Below are 17,425 nucleotides of genomic sequence, written 5' to 3'. Positions count from 1 at the left end.
CTTCCAAAATTCGATGATTTGTCTCAATTGATAAATTTCCTTTTCACAAAAACACTCAAACGAAAAAAAATGAGAAGAATATAAACACGAGCACACTCGGCCAAGGCCTACTCACCCCTTAAATTTGTGTTTTGATCCTAGATTTTTTTTTTTTAAATCAGCAAGTTTGCTAATCAGTTTTTGTCATTTTTGCGTTTTCTGTATTATTTTTGATATTTGTATTTATTGTAATTTTTGCCATTTTTGTAATTTTTGTCATTTATGGCCTTTTTTTTCATTTTTGAATGCATGTGATTTTTTTGTATTTTTTACCATTTTTGACAAATTTATTACAAAAGGATTAGAAAAGGATAAGAAAAGTATGTCCTCGTAAAACAGTTTTGTAACGCGAAACTTATTCACGATTTTCAATTCGGAAACTGACGTACAGTGTAGCCGTCAATCGTTAAACACGTGTCATGCAAAACAATCAGCGCCAACTTATGCCTTGAATGATACCTAAATTATTTTTTCGCAGTTAACTGCGTTGAAAAAGTACAACTACTGCTGCATTTTGTCATCATACCTTAAAATCTGACACTGTACACGTTCTTTAAATGTTTATTAAACTTTACCGTTTTCTAATGTTTTGCAAAATCCATGGCATGTACTCCTTAACGTAGGTGTAGATTCCCGGTCGATCTTCGAGTCCACAGGTAGAAGATCCGCGGCTCACGATGCCAGCCAAGATCCATCGTCCGGTCTGGACGTTGTATAGCATCAGCGGGGATCCACTATCTCCGGCACAGGAATCCTGACCGATGCGACCCCCCGCGCATATCTGTCCCGAGATCAGGGAAATTTTCTGTGCCCTGTACAAGTACTCACAGGTTCGCTGATCTACCAGCGGTAGATGGGCTTTCATTTTGATCGGACTCTTCCGCGTTGTTGAGGATCCTTCTGAAACTGTGAGGGAAAACTTAAGAATGTTTTGAAAATGGGTATACTATACTCAATAGTTGTTACAGAAATCGGTTCGTCCCCAGCCACACACATTCAAATCTGATCCCGCCGTTAATCGGCCCAGCTCGTTTCCTTCGGGCAGACAAATGGGACGGATGAAGTCATCGTATTCGCCAACCGGGTCGATCTCTACCAGGGCAATGTCGTGGAACTGGTTGAAACTATCCGGTTCGTAGAGAGGATGCACTATGATAGATCGCGGCTTCCTATCGAGTTTATTCGGCGAACAATCCTCGTAATATTTGCCAGCTTCTTTAACGATAACACAGTCCGGATCAGACTCTAAATTGTACTCTCGTAGGCGAATATTTGTTCTGAAATAGTTGTTTTCATTAAAAAAAGAAAGATTCCCGCTAGACGCTGAGGGTACTCACAATGGACCATGCTGTCTATAAGCGCTTCCCGCGACACAATGAGCAGCTGTGAGCACAAATTTTGAGCTTATCAAAACGCCTCCACAACCCTGATATCCATTTTTGTAGAACAACAAAGCGGCCCACGGATATTCGTCGATGGACGTCATAACTCCCTTAATCAAGCCCTCGTAAGCCTGATATCCACAGCTGTTGTCAATGAACCGATTCCCTAGCCGTATCTTGGAGGTGAAGTTTTCCGTTATTTCAGGAAAAGTATAATTAGCACCGTTCCTAGGGCAGCACACACTCGTCTCATTGGCTGAGTTACATTCTAAGGCTTTGATAAATCCAACTCGTCCAGGAGAGGCACCGTCAATGATATTCTGGAAGGCATCACAGGCCTGCGGACTCGTACAAAATCCCGGCTCAGCTTCATTCGGAATATCACACTTAGCTTGAACATCCCAAATCGGAGGTTCATCTGTAAAATCGATCACGATTAATCACGGAAAATTCACAATCAAATAAAAATCTCCCTCTGCACACACCTTGCGAAGCGAAAATCCCCACGACCTGGGCCAACGATATGAACAACAGCAGCATTCGTGATAAAAGAAAAATAAACTTTCGGACCGGACAGAATTACGCGTCAAGCAGACTGGGAAGACAACACTCGATTGAGAGCCGGTCGCATCTACCCTTGCCTTTAAGTGTTACGTCACCACCACACCACACCGAAACCAACCCGTGATTCCATGCGGACGTAATGACATACACACCCCGATCAGCTGGGAGCAACTTTCTCTCCCGCCATCCCGGAGATCTTATTTACTTACGTCCGACAACTGAATACTGTTAGGTTACATTGATACCTAGTTCAAAAACGAAACTCCCCTTATCAAAACACAACTAACCAAGCCTTAAAAAGGTGATTGGTGAGTACATTTCACGTTTGCGGTGACAATTGAACGGTGAACGGTGAACGGTGAACTCATCACGGCTGACTAAGGCGCCCGCCGGACGTTGGTTAGGGTAAGTACAGGGAATACCCCCCAATCGAATTCATTCAGAAATACACGACTTTCGACGAGACGACAATTATTCCGGATGCTGGTCATCGACCATAAACCGGTTCCATTCGTCACTATGCACAACAACCTAAGGAAAAACGACGACGTCTTGGAATAATTTAGAAGGAACAAAAACAGAACACAATATGTGAATACATTTGTGAGAACTGGTGAAGTCTCTCAAAGCGACTTGTGACGAGTTGCGATCCATCTCCTCAGTCATACAGATGATAAGAATGGATCGTTTTTTGTGTGTGTTTTTGGCTAAGTCGAATTTAAACAGAATTTAATCGGTCGTAAAAGCGTTAAAGTATAGGAAGGCTATTCTCAGAAAAAGTTTATTATCTCGAGTTCTAGCTTGCGTTATCGAAGAACTGAAAACAAACTCCAAGCTGGGCGTGGTGAGAAAATCGATTCTTAAATCATAATAAACGAAAAAATAACCGTTAGCTGTTGGACATGAACGGACATAAAATTTCCTCCGTGGTAAGTTACATTTCAAAATTGATGAATATCACACACAGCAAAAAAAATGTAACGATGGACGATGTAACTTCTGGATATGATGTTTTATTACGGATTTCTAATGGAATAATACATCTAACAGACGTACACAACGCGAATACGTCGTGAAGTGTAATATCACAACTTTCTATGTGATATCTCATCAAGTAGTCATTATTTTCCTCTATTGACGTTCAAATTTGATTTCATTTCAAAAATTAGGAAACTGATTACGGACCTCAGCTGTATTTGTTTGGCTTGTAAGTACTTCCAAAATTAATTAAAAATATAAGCAAACCCACAGCTTCAAAAATAATTTCATAATTTTTCATTTTATCAGAAATTTGGCCCATATGGATCAGTGGTACGAAACCTATTCTCTGACTCCAACCAGTCGGGTACATCAAGACGACGTAAAATTAGGTACCATTTGCGACTCAAGTGATGTGCAGGTATTTGATGTAATATCGCAATACTTTTTTTTGCTGTGCAGAACTTGACAATATATTTAAAAAAAAATATGATTGGGTATCGGTCAAGTTTTTTTTCTACAATTTGTTTTAAAGTGTTTTACCGATATTTTGAGAATAAGTTAAATCTTTTTAATTGAACCGTTTTTTTTGTTGAACCCCAAAAACATTAAGTAACAAGATTTTAATTTTTAAAAGAACATCGATCGAAAATAAAACTCGATTCGTAGTGCATTATTACGTGATTGGGAGGAACGGTCATACAAACATACTGCACCATAGAATGCATCCAAGCAATCAGGTTTTTACAGGTATCAAAGTAAAACGTTGGTCAATCACAATAATGCGTGTTGTGAAGTGTACGTGAATTAATAAAGAAATTCTCCATTCTCATCACATTAAAAATAGTAACCAACGCAACTCTCAAGTGTCCCGTTCTTCAGTAAGTTAGTCATTCAGTCAAGTGAAGTCATTTTTCCCCATCGTGATGCTCTTTCAATCATAAAGAACTGCAGCATAATGTCGAATCAATTTGTCATCCCAGAATTCTACCATCAACGGATTTTGAAACAACTTCATCGATGTCATCCGGGAATGAAACTAAGGAAAGCCCTAGCCCGGAGTCACGTTTACTGGCCGAAAATCGACGACCGACGAGTTTGTGAGGAAATGTGAAATGTGTGCTGTTCATGCCAAATCCCCACCGAAGACTACTTCTCAATCGAGGCCAGCAACACATTCTCCATGGGAATGCATCTGAATCAACTTTTCCGGTCCATTCAGGGGTCTCAACTTCCTGGTTGTGGTGGATGCTCATTCAAGACGGACCAAGAACTGCTCAATCAAATCAGCAACATCATCGTTAGCCACCGAGCTCCTGGGGGAATTGTTCGTTCGTTTCGAGATTCCATCAACAATTATTTCCGACAATGACAGCTGCGAATTTCGCCATACCAACGGTCAGGCTGAAAGGTTTGCGGATTCCCTCAAGATGTCAACGAGTGGCAAAACATTCACATTCTGCAAGTAAACCGATCAACTCCAAGCCGTGTCCTGAATGGTTCCACTCCAGTTGAGCTCATATGTCTGGCAGAAAAACCGAACTTTTCTGAACCTTCTGGATCGTGACCAATGGAGACATCGGAAAGCAGATCAGGGACCATGATCACACAAACTAACAACTGGTGATACAGTGTATGCCAAACTATATCGTAACAATTCGTCTAGGAAGTGGGTTCCTGGAAAGTTTGTTGAAGTAATTGATAAAGTTCATTTCAGCTTTCTATTGGAAGAACATCATGGCAGGTAGAAGCTGATACGATTACACGTCGACCAGGTCAAATTTTGGTATCCGGATGATGCAAGTACTTTGGAGAGGCAGCTTACACCATTGAACATATTAATGTTTGGACTTCAAGCCCAGTCAAGTCAACCATCTTGTTCATCAAATTTTCCAGAACCTGAAGAAGATGATCCACAACCACCAGCCGGAGAATCAAATTTGGTCAATGTCAATGTTAGCATGGAAAACAGGAACGTTTCCCTACAAGATGAACCAACACCTGGACATCCCCAGAGGAACATCAGACTTCCTGAGAGTTTGAGCTCTTACCTGTTTTCCTTGAAATAAATAAGGGGGAAGATATGTTATCACAGTAGGCATCGAATAATGCTACCGTGGATAGCAGTGAAAATTTTTCATTCTTCGATCATTCAAATCCACTTAGGTGACTTCAACGCAAAAATTTGCTCCGACAACCAGGACCTTGAGCGCATCATGATCTAAGACAGATGAGCGAACACGGAGAGCTGTTTGTAGAATTTTGTGGCAACAACAACATGACGATCAGTGGATCGCTCTTCCCCCATCGACCAGCACATAAGGTAACTTGGGTATTCCGAGATGGCTTTCAGAAAATCAAATTGACCACATATGTATCATCCGAAAATGGAGAAGGAGCCTTCTTGATGTCCGCAGCAAATGAAACGCAGACCATCACCTCGTCCTGGGCGAGATACGACTGAGAGTTGCGCGTGTCGAACGGACAGGAGGAAGTCGGGTGTTGATACGAAGTCCGTCGGTTGGAGAATTCAGAGGTTAAAAGGGCATACGTTGAACAGCTAGAATCCCGAGCCTCGGAATTGCCGAGCCTCGGAATTGCCGACAGACAAAACAGTCGAAGAACAGTGATGTGGAATTAAAAATGTCTTTTCGCGACGAGCCAGGTAAAGTTTGTGGAAACAAAAGTGAATGGATGTCGGATGAAACCTGGAGTATGGTCGATGATCTGGGAAAGGCAAAAGTCGGAATTGAACAGACATGTACCAGGTCACTCAAAGCAGCCGCCTGCTTACGATATGCAGAGCTGGAAAAAGCCAATGGAGATATTTATCCAATTAGTTTATAACATTTCTCGCCGCCTAACTTGTGCAAAGACTTATGCTAGAATGCCGCTAAAAGGCCGAGCAGGTCAGTTATTGACTGATCGCACATCTCTTTAAGCATTGTGTATGTACTTTTTATGCTGCGGAATTCTATGGCTATTACCATTGCGTCTAAGTGCGTGTACCTGCACGACATACCCTCATTTCGCCAACCCCCTTTTGTATAGTTTCGTTGGAATCCCACCCCTGGGAAGAAAGTCCGGGTTAAAAGCGACTTCAGCACATCAACTCCTTGAGTTGTTGGCGCTTAAGTGCTGGAAGTTCATTTGCGCAAATTTTGCTCAGAAATTTACTTTCTCATTTCACGAAGTGGGTGTAACAGTGGTTTAATAAGGGATTATCGTTTGCAGAAGTTATTTTACCATCTTATTCCAGCTTTAGATTCTGGAAAGAAACAAGACTGCACTTCCCTTATTCTTATCGACTACACGGACTTGGCCGGCGTCGTTATTGGTTCATATAAAAGCCTGAAATTCTCAAAACTGTACAGTGAGATTGTGATGCTTGTTCATTGTGCAATGTTGATTATTTCGAATTAATCGCGTAGTGCAACCATTATGCCATTGAAGGAGCCGTTGGAGGACCGTAGTTGATAAGAAGTTTGAGTTAATATATTTTGTAATCGGCCTCGAAATACTTATTTACTGTTGTATTAGAATTTTTTTTAAAATTTAGCTATTCAAGACAAATAATGCTGATGATAAAATAAGTTAATGCCTTAAAATTTGCGTCACTAGGTCACTAGTAGTGCTGATGGGTTCAGATTATAATTAAATGATTAATGGATTTTCCGTAGCGATAGAACTTAATCTGCTTTGCAAATCGTGATGACTACATCATAGGTACACGACTTAAAAAACGTCAGAGATGTATTTTCCTCACATGAGCCATACATTGGGCTTGCGAAATATTTAATAACAATAATAATGTTTAGACAGTCGTTAGTTTAGGTGGACACAGCCTTTTTAAAATTTTTGACTCATAGGAGCCTCGCCGGGATCCAGAATGTTCGATCTCTGTCTAGTTAACAGTTTATTCTTGTGAATAAAATTATTTTTAGCAACTTAATTATGTACAATTTCATTCTTCGAACTTCCCAAAAACCATTCGAAATTCTTAAGCCTCTGTCGTAAAAACCTCATTCATGGCCTCCGGGTGCGATCAAAATCGTCACGAAATGTTCAATTCTGTTTCGCTGATCGTCGTCACTGACCACGCATTCTATTTTCAAGCGGCGCGCGCGGCCTTTATTTTTGTTTTGTTTATGCTGCGGTGCTCCAAAAAGTCAGGCCAAAAAATAAAAACAAATCTCTGACCAGAAAACCGGCCACTGTTATGACGATGAGTTAGTCGACGAGCAAAGCTTCCTCTCAGAGGACGTCTACGGTGGTGATGTCTTCTTGTCTCCGCTTTTGGTCAGTTTGGTTCGTGATCGTTACATGGAGTTTCGGTAAGTGTGTCAAAATCGATTTTAGTCTTTGATTAAGTTTCGCATCGGGCATTCAAATGATTTTCATGCACATGAATTGTTGGAATAATGTTTCCTATTCACGCACCTACATACGTAAAAGAAGTAAAATTTTGGAAACATTCAATCTCAGTGAAATTAGTCACCCAAGTACCGGAACAACAATAACAACAAGTTCAATTCGATCTTTGCAGCATGTTTGACCTTCACCCCGACACCATGCACGGTTTCCAATCAATTCATGACAGGATTTTGTATGGCAGCTGACAAATGCCCAGCGTATCAGCAATTGAAGCAGGCCATGGCCAACAACGAAATAGATCCAAGCTTCATCAGTAGCATAAACTGTTCTCGGAGTGACACTGCCTACTTTGTTTGCTGCCCTTTAAACTCCAACTACTTAGTTCCGAACGCCGGAATGGTCGATCTTAGTAAGCTCAAGCAGCAATGTGGCTTGGCATTGTCCGATGTACGCATCATCGGTGGTCAAAAAACGGAAATAGACGAATTTCCCTGGCTGGCTTTGATGTTTTACGAATCCGACGAATCTGATGAATTGGTGCCAAAATGTGGAGGTGCTCTTATTTCGGAATGGTGGGTTCTCACGGCAGCTCACTGCATCACTGGACGGGATAGTGGAAAACTGTGTGAGTGATAGCGAAGTTCGTTCGAGATTGCACGATTCATGTTTAAAATTTCACTGATTACAGCAAAATGATTCGATTCGGAGAACATGATCTGGACACAGAGAAAGATTGTAACCGACATGAGTGCGCCGATCCGGTTGTTGACATTGGCGTTCAAACCACCATCGCTCATCCAAACTATGTACGTACCAGCTGGAGTAAGGCCAACGATTTGGCACTGGTCAAATTGATGCGTAACGTATCGTTCACTGACTTTGTGAGACCAATCTGTTTGCCAAGCTACTTCAACGATCCGGAGAGCAAACTCGGAATTGCAGTCGAGCTCGTAGCATCCGGCTGGGGCTATACAGACTACTGTAAGTAATTTAATTTATAACACTTTATTAGCACTCAAGATTCAAACCTAATGTAGGGGAACTAAATTCAGTGCTCAGGAGCCGAAGAAAAGTATAAACATTTTAGAAATTCTAAAAAAAACGGCTTGGATAGACAATTTAAATTTAAAATTCAGATTCACAATTAAAATTCAAAGTTCAGATTCAGAATTCAGATCCATGACTTAGAAATAAGATTCAACCCTGACGGAAACTGTTCTTGGAAGTGATCCCTAGATAACCTCTTTCCTTTTCTATAGTTCGATATATTTAACGGTTGAGACGGCGGGAAGATTACGGCCCTTCTCTTACTAACCCAAGATTAGAAAAAAATATACTTTCGGAACACCGAAAACTTTATAAGTAAAATTCCTTAATAAAACGATTTGTAAATTTGAAAAAAAAAAATGATTCAGATATTATTGAATCATTTATTCTTAAAAGTTGTGCTGTAAATTTGATGTCATTGGTCTGGGATATTCTCATTCATAATTTTTTTTTATTAATATGTCAGAAAACATGCCGACATTGGAATTGTGGAAAAGTTTCTAAAATAATCAAATTTAAAAACAAACCATGTATCTGTATTGCTTGTTTGAATATAACATGGGTCAAATTTCAGATCATGAGCTCATAAATTAGATTAGCCTTAAAGCCCTCGAAGTTCAGATTTTCTTATACTATAAATTCCTTGAAGGGGTGCAAGAAATTTGCATTTAGAGTGAGTGCTCCTAATACAGCAGGTGATTCTTATTTACGTTATTTTCCACTTATTATAACAACAAAAAGTATGATTGTGTGATTGTGTGAAATTTAACGAACTTCTGTTCTTCATTTCGAAAAAAAATTATTCATAAATCTTATCGATTAGGTAGAGGCTGCATGAATTATTCAAAATTTTTAAGGTTGTAGCTTAATTAATTTTTTTAATTTTTAACTGATTTTTTTTCAATTTGATATTTATAATAAGATCGTTCTTCATCTTCTACTACTACTACTTGAGCTGCTTCACGGGCAGCTCGGTTTAAGGGCCAGAATAAGATCGTTGAAACCATGTTTTATTGCTCATGCCAAATTTACAAACACTTATTTTTTTTCCATCCGTTTGGATGATTCATCCCGAACTAATTTTTTTTATTTTTGATGGGTCCCTAATTTTATTTTATATTGAAGTCAAAGCATGCTTCGATCTGAATTTTCAATTTTCAAGCATATGACTTGTCAAGCTGAGGCAAAATAAGGGACAAAAATTGCAAAATAAGTTAACCGCAGCTCTTTTGAAATCATGTTATTTTTCGTGAACTTAAGCTGAAAATAATTGAATAAAACTTTGATGCAGTCATACAATGGATTTCAAACATGGAACTTCGGTGGAGTATCCTATTTCAATTTCCTTCTATTTCTTCCATCTTAATGCCCCTCATGTGTTTAAGAAAACTATTTTTAACCAAATGATATTACCAGATGATGTATGATGTCTCTTTGATTTTCACAATGTCATCAATAACTGAAAGGACTTCAGATGGCTTGTCGCTTCTAGAGCGTTTATCATCATAAAAAATGGTTCCTGGAAATCTGGGACAAAACATGTCGAAACAGTTGCCAAGCAATTTAAAATTACTTTTTTTATATATAAAATCAGATAAAGGTCGAACTTCAAAATAGTTTTCAAAAAGGACTATTAATCTAACCTCGTTGTCAAAAAGAACGATGAAACTATACTTTCTACCAAACGTATCCCCACGGTCGAAAAATTCAAGATGATGATTTTGGAAAAAGGGCAAATTTGAACTAAATCTAGGCATTGGTCTGAAAAGTACAAGAGAAAAAAAATTTACTTGATATTAAAAGTTTTCATTGAATCACTGCAAATGCCGAAATTGACAAAATTGAAAAGTCGAGATGAATAAACCTACTTGATAAAAAATCCCTGAGAAAAAAGGGAAAAAACTAAATTGACGAAATTGACTAAATTGATAAAATTAATAAAATTTATAAAATTGATAAAATTGATAAAATTGACAAAAGTGACAAAATTGACAAAACAAACAAAACTGATAAAATTGACAAAATTGACAAAATTTACAAAATTGACAAAATTGACAAAACTGACAAAATTGACAAAATTGACAAAATTTACAAAAAAGACAAAAATGACAAAATTTACAAAAAAGACATAAATGACAAAATTGACAAAATCGAAAAAATTGACAAAATTAATAAAATTAATAAATTTGACAAAATTGACCAAATTGACAAAACTGACAAAATTGACAAAGTTGACAAAATTGAAAGAATTAAAAGACTTTATAAATCAATAATTTTTTAATTTTTTTTTTGTCATATGTATCCAAATATAATTAACAGGGTGTAAGAAAGGCTACAATCCGCTATCCACTGTCTTAAATCGGGTTTTTTTAGATTCTTAAACCCTTTACTTCTCTAATACCTATAATTGATATCCTAGGTATAATATATTTAAAAACGTCGACCTAGGAAACATTGGGAGTGGAATTATAACGTTACGAAATTGTACTTGTTTGCAATTGTAAACAACTCAATATCTTGTTTCTCGTAGTGACGTCAATTTTTTATTTAAAATTCTGTTCACAAAGACGTTAAACTTTGTTAAGTTTTTTTCCTTCTGAATATCACCTTATTTCAGATGAAACGGATACAATCGTCTCGAGCAGGGTTAAGCTAAAGGTTGCGCTACCCCAGATCCAGCTGTCCCAATGTCAATCGATCTACGGCGAGTACCAGGTGCCGATAAGCGAGAAGCAGATCTGTGCCGGGGGTCAGAAGGCTCAGGACACGTGCCGCGGGGACAGTGGATCCCCATTGATGTTCTACGATGCCGGCCGAGGGCGCTGGTTCGCTTACGGAATCGTCAGCCGAGGACCGTCCCATTGTGGAACCGAGGGCATCCCGAGCGTCTATACCAATTTGTTTCAATACGGCGACTGGATCCGGAGAACAATGGCAAACAATTGAGCTGGGACTGTTTTTTTTGTAAGAAATCCGTTTAATAAAGCTAGCAGGAAAAAAACTTAATCAAGCCATCTTACATTGGTCTAATCCGTTCTGGTAGTGCGACCGAATAGAGCGATTTATCCTTTTACCTATTGTGCTACCCCCTGTGTGTATGGAACACAAAAAACTGGAATGTAATTCAAGCATCGAAACAAGGTCAATCAAAAGAGTTTTTCCCCTTTTCGGTAGAGTTTGAGACAAAAAAAATATTGCGCTTGGAAAAAAAACCTTGATCTCTTGCTTCTTTGTCCGGATTCCTGCTGGGGCTACAACTGTAAATACATACATACTATATGTCTCTTGTAATAATGAAATCTGTCGAGACCTTCGGAAACTCGCAAAGTGACACAGAGTTTCTTTGGATGGAAAAAAACGCAATAATATTAATTTAGAAGCAGCTGAACTTTGAACTCAAGTATCGGAAATAGGTTAAATCTTGGTTGGGGGTCTCGATATGATTCGCTTCTGCTTATACGATAAAGTTCAAGCAAACCGAGCATCAAAGCAAACTGACAAACGCCAGTGAACCTGTTTGCCGGTGGATCAAGGTTGGCCATGCGATTCATAAACACATCCTAACTACTGACCCTCGTTTCCCGGGCGACCGAGCAACAAGACCTTGGTCACGTGCTGTTCCCAAGGGTACGGGCGGCGCCTACTATGTGCTTCATGTAGCTTGTTGTGATGAAACTGGACGCGACCCGTAAATGGAAAATTGATTGGAAGTCGACAAAGACGACGCTTCACGAATCTTGGAACGAGGACGCCCGCCCCTCGGATGTTGCCATGTTTCGAGTGGCCACGTATGACCATGGGAAAACGTCCGAACTGGTCCTCCACCTACAGGTATCCCGGGGTTACACAACCAAACGGACAATCCAGTAGGGGTGGGAGTGACTAAAATGAACAAATGAGGGAAATTGAGAGAAGGGACCGAACCACCAACTTACTAATTGAATGGACTTTTCAACGGGACACGTGGCACTGTGTGGTGCACAAAAGTGGACCTCGAGGGTTGAAGTGCTTATGTTCAACGGAAGGACGGTTGCAGCATCCCCAGGGAAATTTTTCCATGAAACAATTATCAGATTTTAATGTCCTCTGATGAGTGTTGTGCTTTGATCACCATTGTACGACTGTCGCAACAAGTTTCAAGATTTTATGAAAGAATTTCCAGAATATCATTCAGCCGAAAATTCTACCCCCTCCACACCTCGTGCCAACTTCTTCGAAACAGCAACAAATCATCGATTCCAATCGTCAGTAAACGCATGTTCATCTTCGCAATCCATTAAGATAAAGACATCGCCGATTTTGTTTGAACAATAAAACAACAAGCATCAGCATCTTTCTCGGCCTCCAAATCTTGCCCTGTAGCCACGCAACAATCGAACTTCGTTTCGCTTTCGGTCGAGGGTACAGATTGTGCCCAAAGCAGGAGAGTTAAATGCCGTTTCCGGTGGCCTGTCCACCTTTCTCCGGGCCACGCCGTCCAAAATCGCTCCGAAGGGACAAACGCAACAAACTAATAATGGAAAATCTATTAGTGAAATTGTACCGATAAATCTTTTCGCCAGCCCATAAAAATAAATAATAATGTAGCGCTTCCTAGTCATTCTTCTTCTACTTTCACCGCCAGTGAGAGTGTCTTATTGTTAGCGATGAACACTTTTCCCACTTTGGTTTGGTCGGTCCCAAAGAAAAAGGTTTTCCCCATCGATGGAGTTACCAAAAGGCAAGATCAAGACGACACCCATCAGCAAATAATCGAGCTGTGGACGCACTTTTGCTGCTGCTGCCGGTTTTGTCCCAATGCAATGTCCTCATCTTTTCCGCACATAATCAAATTTGCCAATAATTTATGTCCGAGTAAAGCAGGCAAAAAAGTGCACCGTTCCAAACAGCAAAGAAACAAAGACATATCAATAAATTCCTGGCTCGAGGGTAGCGGCAAAACTTTCCAATCCCAACACATCCCCTTAACGCAAATTCCTGAGGGTTGGATAAGGTGTGTTTTTTGTTTGTAGGGTAGTGGTGTGTATTTCGGCTAGAATCATCATGCAAACGATGTTTATCGGGAAAAAAAATTGATCTTAATAAGTGAGTACTATCAATTTTCTTAGTATCAACCTACTGTTCCTAACTAACAAATTCCGTGTATACCGAAACGCGTACATTAAAGTTTCCATAGTAGCTGAATAAAGGTTTCCTGAAGGAAGTGTTATCAAATTAACTGTTGTAGCCTTGAGGTAATTTTTACCTTTAAACCCCTACAGTGCAAGCCATTTTCGAGTATTTCTTTCGATCACTCACAGCTTTCAATCAGTTCTTCGACAATTTTCCGGTGGAACTCAGCTTCACAGGGACAAAATTTGTAAAAAATATAATGATATAGGTACTATAAGTTGAAATACAAATAAATAAGACACTCCAAATTAAAATGATATCAAGGAAACATTTAGCAGATTGAAATTCAAAATACCAAACATACACAAAGCTCAACGCAACAAAACGAGTATGACATTGATCAAATGTCATTGGAAAGCAGAACGAAAGCATGAACATCGAAGCAGATCCTGCACCAAGTAATAGTTGTGTTATATAGAGCAGAATATAAGTCATGTGAGTTAATCCATATTCCAATTTAGGACCCGCAAGGTTCTGCCCTAAAGTTCTGGCTTAGGAATCTGGCCGAAGATTCCCACAAGATCGGTTTTACAGAGCTTTCGTTTGCATCAGGCAAACCGGCTAATGAATCAGATCTCCATTTCTATCCGGAGGTCTGAAGGTTCCAGCTATTGAACCCTGCCGTGCCGATACAACGTTACCCCAGTTAGCACGAGTGGAGTGGGTCAGGGAGAGCAAGGGTTTAACGTAGTTAATCCACAAAGCTCCGGTGCACACAACCAAACGGGCCAGTGGACCAAATCTGCCATTCTATCATCGCATTCTGAGTCTGGAGGATTCCTAGGCACATGATTCCTCCAAGACGACTCATCAAACTCCGGTTACATGTGCCAACAGGGTAAGTGACCCAAGACACTGGTAAGCGAGTCTCGATCAACCCAAGATCCTAGAGAACTGCAAGCATGCCACATCTGCGTTGACGATAGCCTCGTTACTCAGCTTCAGAAGTTTTGGGAAGTTGAAAACTTCGATAACGGTAAAGCTCTCACTCTTTACGAACAATACTGTCAAGATCACTTCAAAACAACCGTTTCACCTAACGATACAGGTCATTTTATCGTTAGCTTTCCACTCGAGGAAGAGAAAGTCTCGATATGCTTGGCGATTCATACACCGCTGGCTCTTTGAAGATTCCAGCTAATGGAAAAGGAATTCGCCGTCAACCACGATTTGCATCGCAGCTATACAGCTTTAATGGCAGAGTACGAGAGTTCGAGTCACATGGAGTTGATTCACCATGCCATTTACTGTCGTTAGTTTTCGCCTGCCATTGTTCGCGATTACCGCCTAAGCCGAGAAAATGTTCCGACAGATTTGGGTCCACCCTGATGACCGGAAATTCCAGAAATCCTCTGGCGCAAAGGCCCAACTGAACCAATCAGCACCAATCAGTGGAAAACGTTGACTTAATTTCTGGATACGACGACCACGACATGATGGCAGAAACCTGCAAGCAACTAATGGAAATGTTGAAGTCGGCTGGATTTGTTCTGCGAAAATGGGCATCAAACTACAAAACAGTTCTCGACGGCGCTCCGGTAGACTTCTGGGAGTCATCCATAGAACTAGAGCTCGATCGTTCTCAAGCAGTCAAAACCTTGGGCATCATCTGTGGTTGCATGGTCCAGAGTTTCTTTCCTCCCCGTTCGAAACGTGGCCGGAACGCGTTGTATCGATACCATTTAAAGCCGGACTGGAGTTCAATCAGTTTTTGGAGCTAGCAGAATTACTACGAGTCGTTTCCTACTGTTATCGTTTTCAAAAAAAACTGCAAACTTCCGGAAAATGAGCGTATACCTTCATCGTTGTCACCTGAAAAAGTAGACATTACACTCAAGTATCTCATTCGAATCAAACAGCACCAGGAGTTTTCTACGTAAGTCCGTTTTCATATCCACACCAAGTCTGGCAATGCTGCCTCACTCACCTTGAAATCGCCTCTTTAAAATCTGAATATTCTGATGGACGAATTTGGACTTCTTCGAATTAAAGTTCGTTTGAAAAATTCGAATGCACCGTTTGATACGCTTTTCGCTCGTTTACGTTGCATCGTTCGTCTGCTTGGTGGTGAAGGCCGTGCATCTCGAAGTCATCGCTGATTTGTCGACCGTCGCGTGCATCAACGCCGTCAAACGTTATGTCGCCAATCGTGGCCGCGTTCTCGAATTGCACGTCGAACAGTAAATTCGTTTTTCGCTTGTCCCGATCCGAAACATTACCCTTTTCCCCTTTATCAATCAGCGTGACATTTTTTGAGGAATGATGTACAGTCGGTCTTCGCAAAACAAATCATCTCATGTGCTGCACTTCCTTACCATCTATCGACTTGGCCGGCAGCGTTATCGGTTCCTACTGAAGATTGAGATCCTCAAAACTGTACAGTGAGATTCTGTTGCTTGTTCCCAGCACCTTTCATTTGGTTCATTGTGCAATGTTGATCATCTCGAACCAATCACGGAGTGCAATCATTGGTCAGGAGGGGACACAGTTGGACCGTAGTTGATAGCAAGCTCAAGCTCAAAACAAGGTACAAATTTTCAACAAAATAGATGTTTATGCAACAAGTGGTTTTATTTCAGCACGAGTTGTTAACTTACGTATACATGGTCGTGATTAATTTCGTCGAGTGCTGAATAAATCGTGTTTTCCAACGAGTTGCATGCAAAATTTTTTGCAATACCGCAAAATATTCTTCAGAATCAAGTTTTTTAACCTGAAGCAACAGATTACAGTTTTTTCCTTCCCAATCGAAACAGTGTCGGAAAATAGCTTTCGTCAACACTTTTTTGAAACCTGGATATAAAAGTACTACTTTTCGACATTGTCATTTTCAGTAGAAAAAACAGACTTTTTTGGCACGAAAGTAACAGTTTACAAGTACTTACTCCTTAAAGACCCTGAAAATTGTTTGTCCTATAACCAAACCACAAAGTAGCAATATGTTGTTAAATTGCATTGACATTTTTCGGCGAGTTTTACAAATTAAAAAAACGTTCTTTACCAGTTGTCCAGACATTTCGAGCTATTCTGGTATTCGCTCCTCTTCAGTGGACACTAAAACATATTTAAAATTACAAACTAAAACTTCCATCAGTGTACATTTTTTTAATGGTTTTGAATTTCCACTGTAATGGATTTCTCTAAACTATGAATTTGCGCTTTTTAACCTTGAATCGAAACATATCTTTAAATTATCCAAATATGTATACCAAAACTTGGCCGAGGAGGAAAAAGAAGCAATCACCCTACAACAAGCTAGCAGAGGGAAGTGGTAAAAAAACGGGGAAAACATATGTGACACTCAATTGGGAACATGGAAATTGGTCTACCTCAGCAAACAACTGTGGTCGCCTTTCAGAATTGTTTACGTTTTTTTTCGGTGCGTTCAATTCCCCGTATCTCAACAAATGTCCCATAACTCACCAGAGGAAGTTTGACTTTTTTATTGAACATTATGGCCCAAATGGGTACCGAAGCAACGAGCATTAGGCCACATAATGTTGTACGGAATTTGCAAATAAAGTAAGTTGTAACATCGTCGTTTCGCTCTAGCTAGTAGGTCATGCATTGAGTGGGGAATTCGGTTTTCGATTGTCGGGTTATTTTTGGGACATATTTTAATCTTTTAAGGACAAAAAAGCTATTAAAAATTTTTATTTTCCAGTTCATCAGAAAAACAGTTAACTAAAATTTATCATTTAACTAAAAATTTATAATCATTTCTAGTTGGAATAAATTGAACAATAATGATTCATAAACTTCAATCATCGAAAATGTTCAGTTTTTCATAAAAAAAAACAGTACAGTTTGGTTGTTGATAGCTTTAAATTTTGAAATCCTTACAGCCCCACAGTTGTCTCTCTGCAAAC

General features: G+C 39.8%; 2 protein-coding genes across 2 annotated transcripts; one reads left to right on the top strand and one right to left on the bottom strand.

The window, feature by feature from the left end:
* Window positions 1–564: 564 nt before the first annotated feature.
* LOC129759408 (CLIP domain-containing serine protease B8-like) lies at window positions 565–2,343 on the bottom strand. The gene is made up of 4 exons (XM_055756852.1): window positions 1,907–2,343; window positions 1,377–1,839; window positions 1,006–1,316; window positions 565–945 (listed from the first exon to the last, which is right to left on the bottom strand). Exons 1-4 carry the CDS (start codon window positions 1,959–1,961, stop codon window positions 611–613), a joined length of 1,164 nt encoding a protein of 387 aa, XP_055612827.1. The 5' UTR covers window positions 1,962–2,343; the 3' UTR covers window positions 565–610.
* A 4,674-nt stretch (window positions 2,344–7,017) lies between these two features.
* LOC129759410 (CLIP domain-containing serine protease B8-like) lies at window positions 7,018–11,487 on the top strand. Its single transcript, XM_055756854.1, has 4 exons — window positions 7,018–7,297; window positions 7,510–7,960; window positions 8,026–8,318; window positions 11,002–11,487. Exons 1-4 carry the CDS (start codon window positions 7,240–7,242, stop codon window positions 11,328–11,330), a joined length of 1,131 nt encoding a protein of 376 aa, XP_055612829.1. The 5' UTR covers window positions 7,018–7,239; the 3' UTR covers window positions 11,331–11,487.
* The last annotated feature ends 5,938 nt before the right edge of the window (window positions 11,488–17,425 follow it).

The sequence above is a fragment of the Uranotaenia lowii genome, unplaced genomic scaffold (genome assembly GCF_029784155.1).
Source record: "Uranotaenia lowii strain MFRU-FL unplaced genomic scaffold, ASM2978415v1 HiC_scaffold_153, whole genome shotgun sequence".
Lineage (NCBI taxonomy): Eukaryota > Metazoa > Arthropoda > Insecta > Diptera > Culicidae > Uranotaenia > Uranotaenia lowii.
This window is presented reverse-complemented; position numbering and strand designations above follow the sequence as displayed.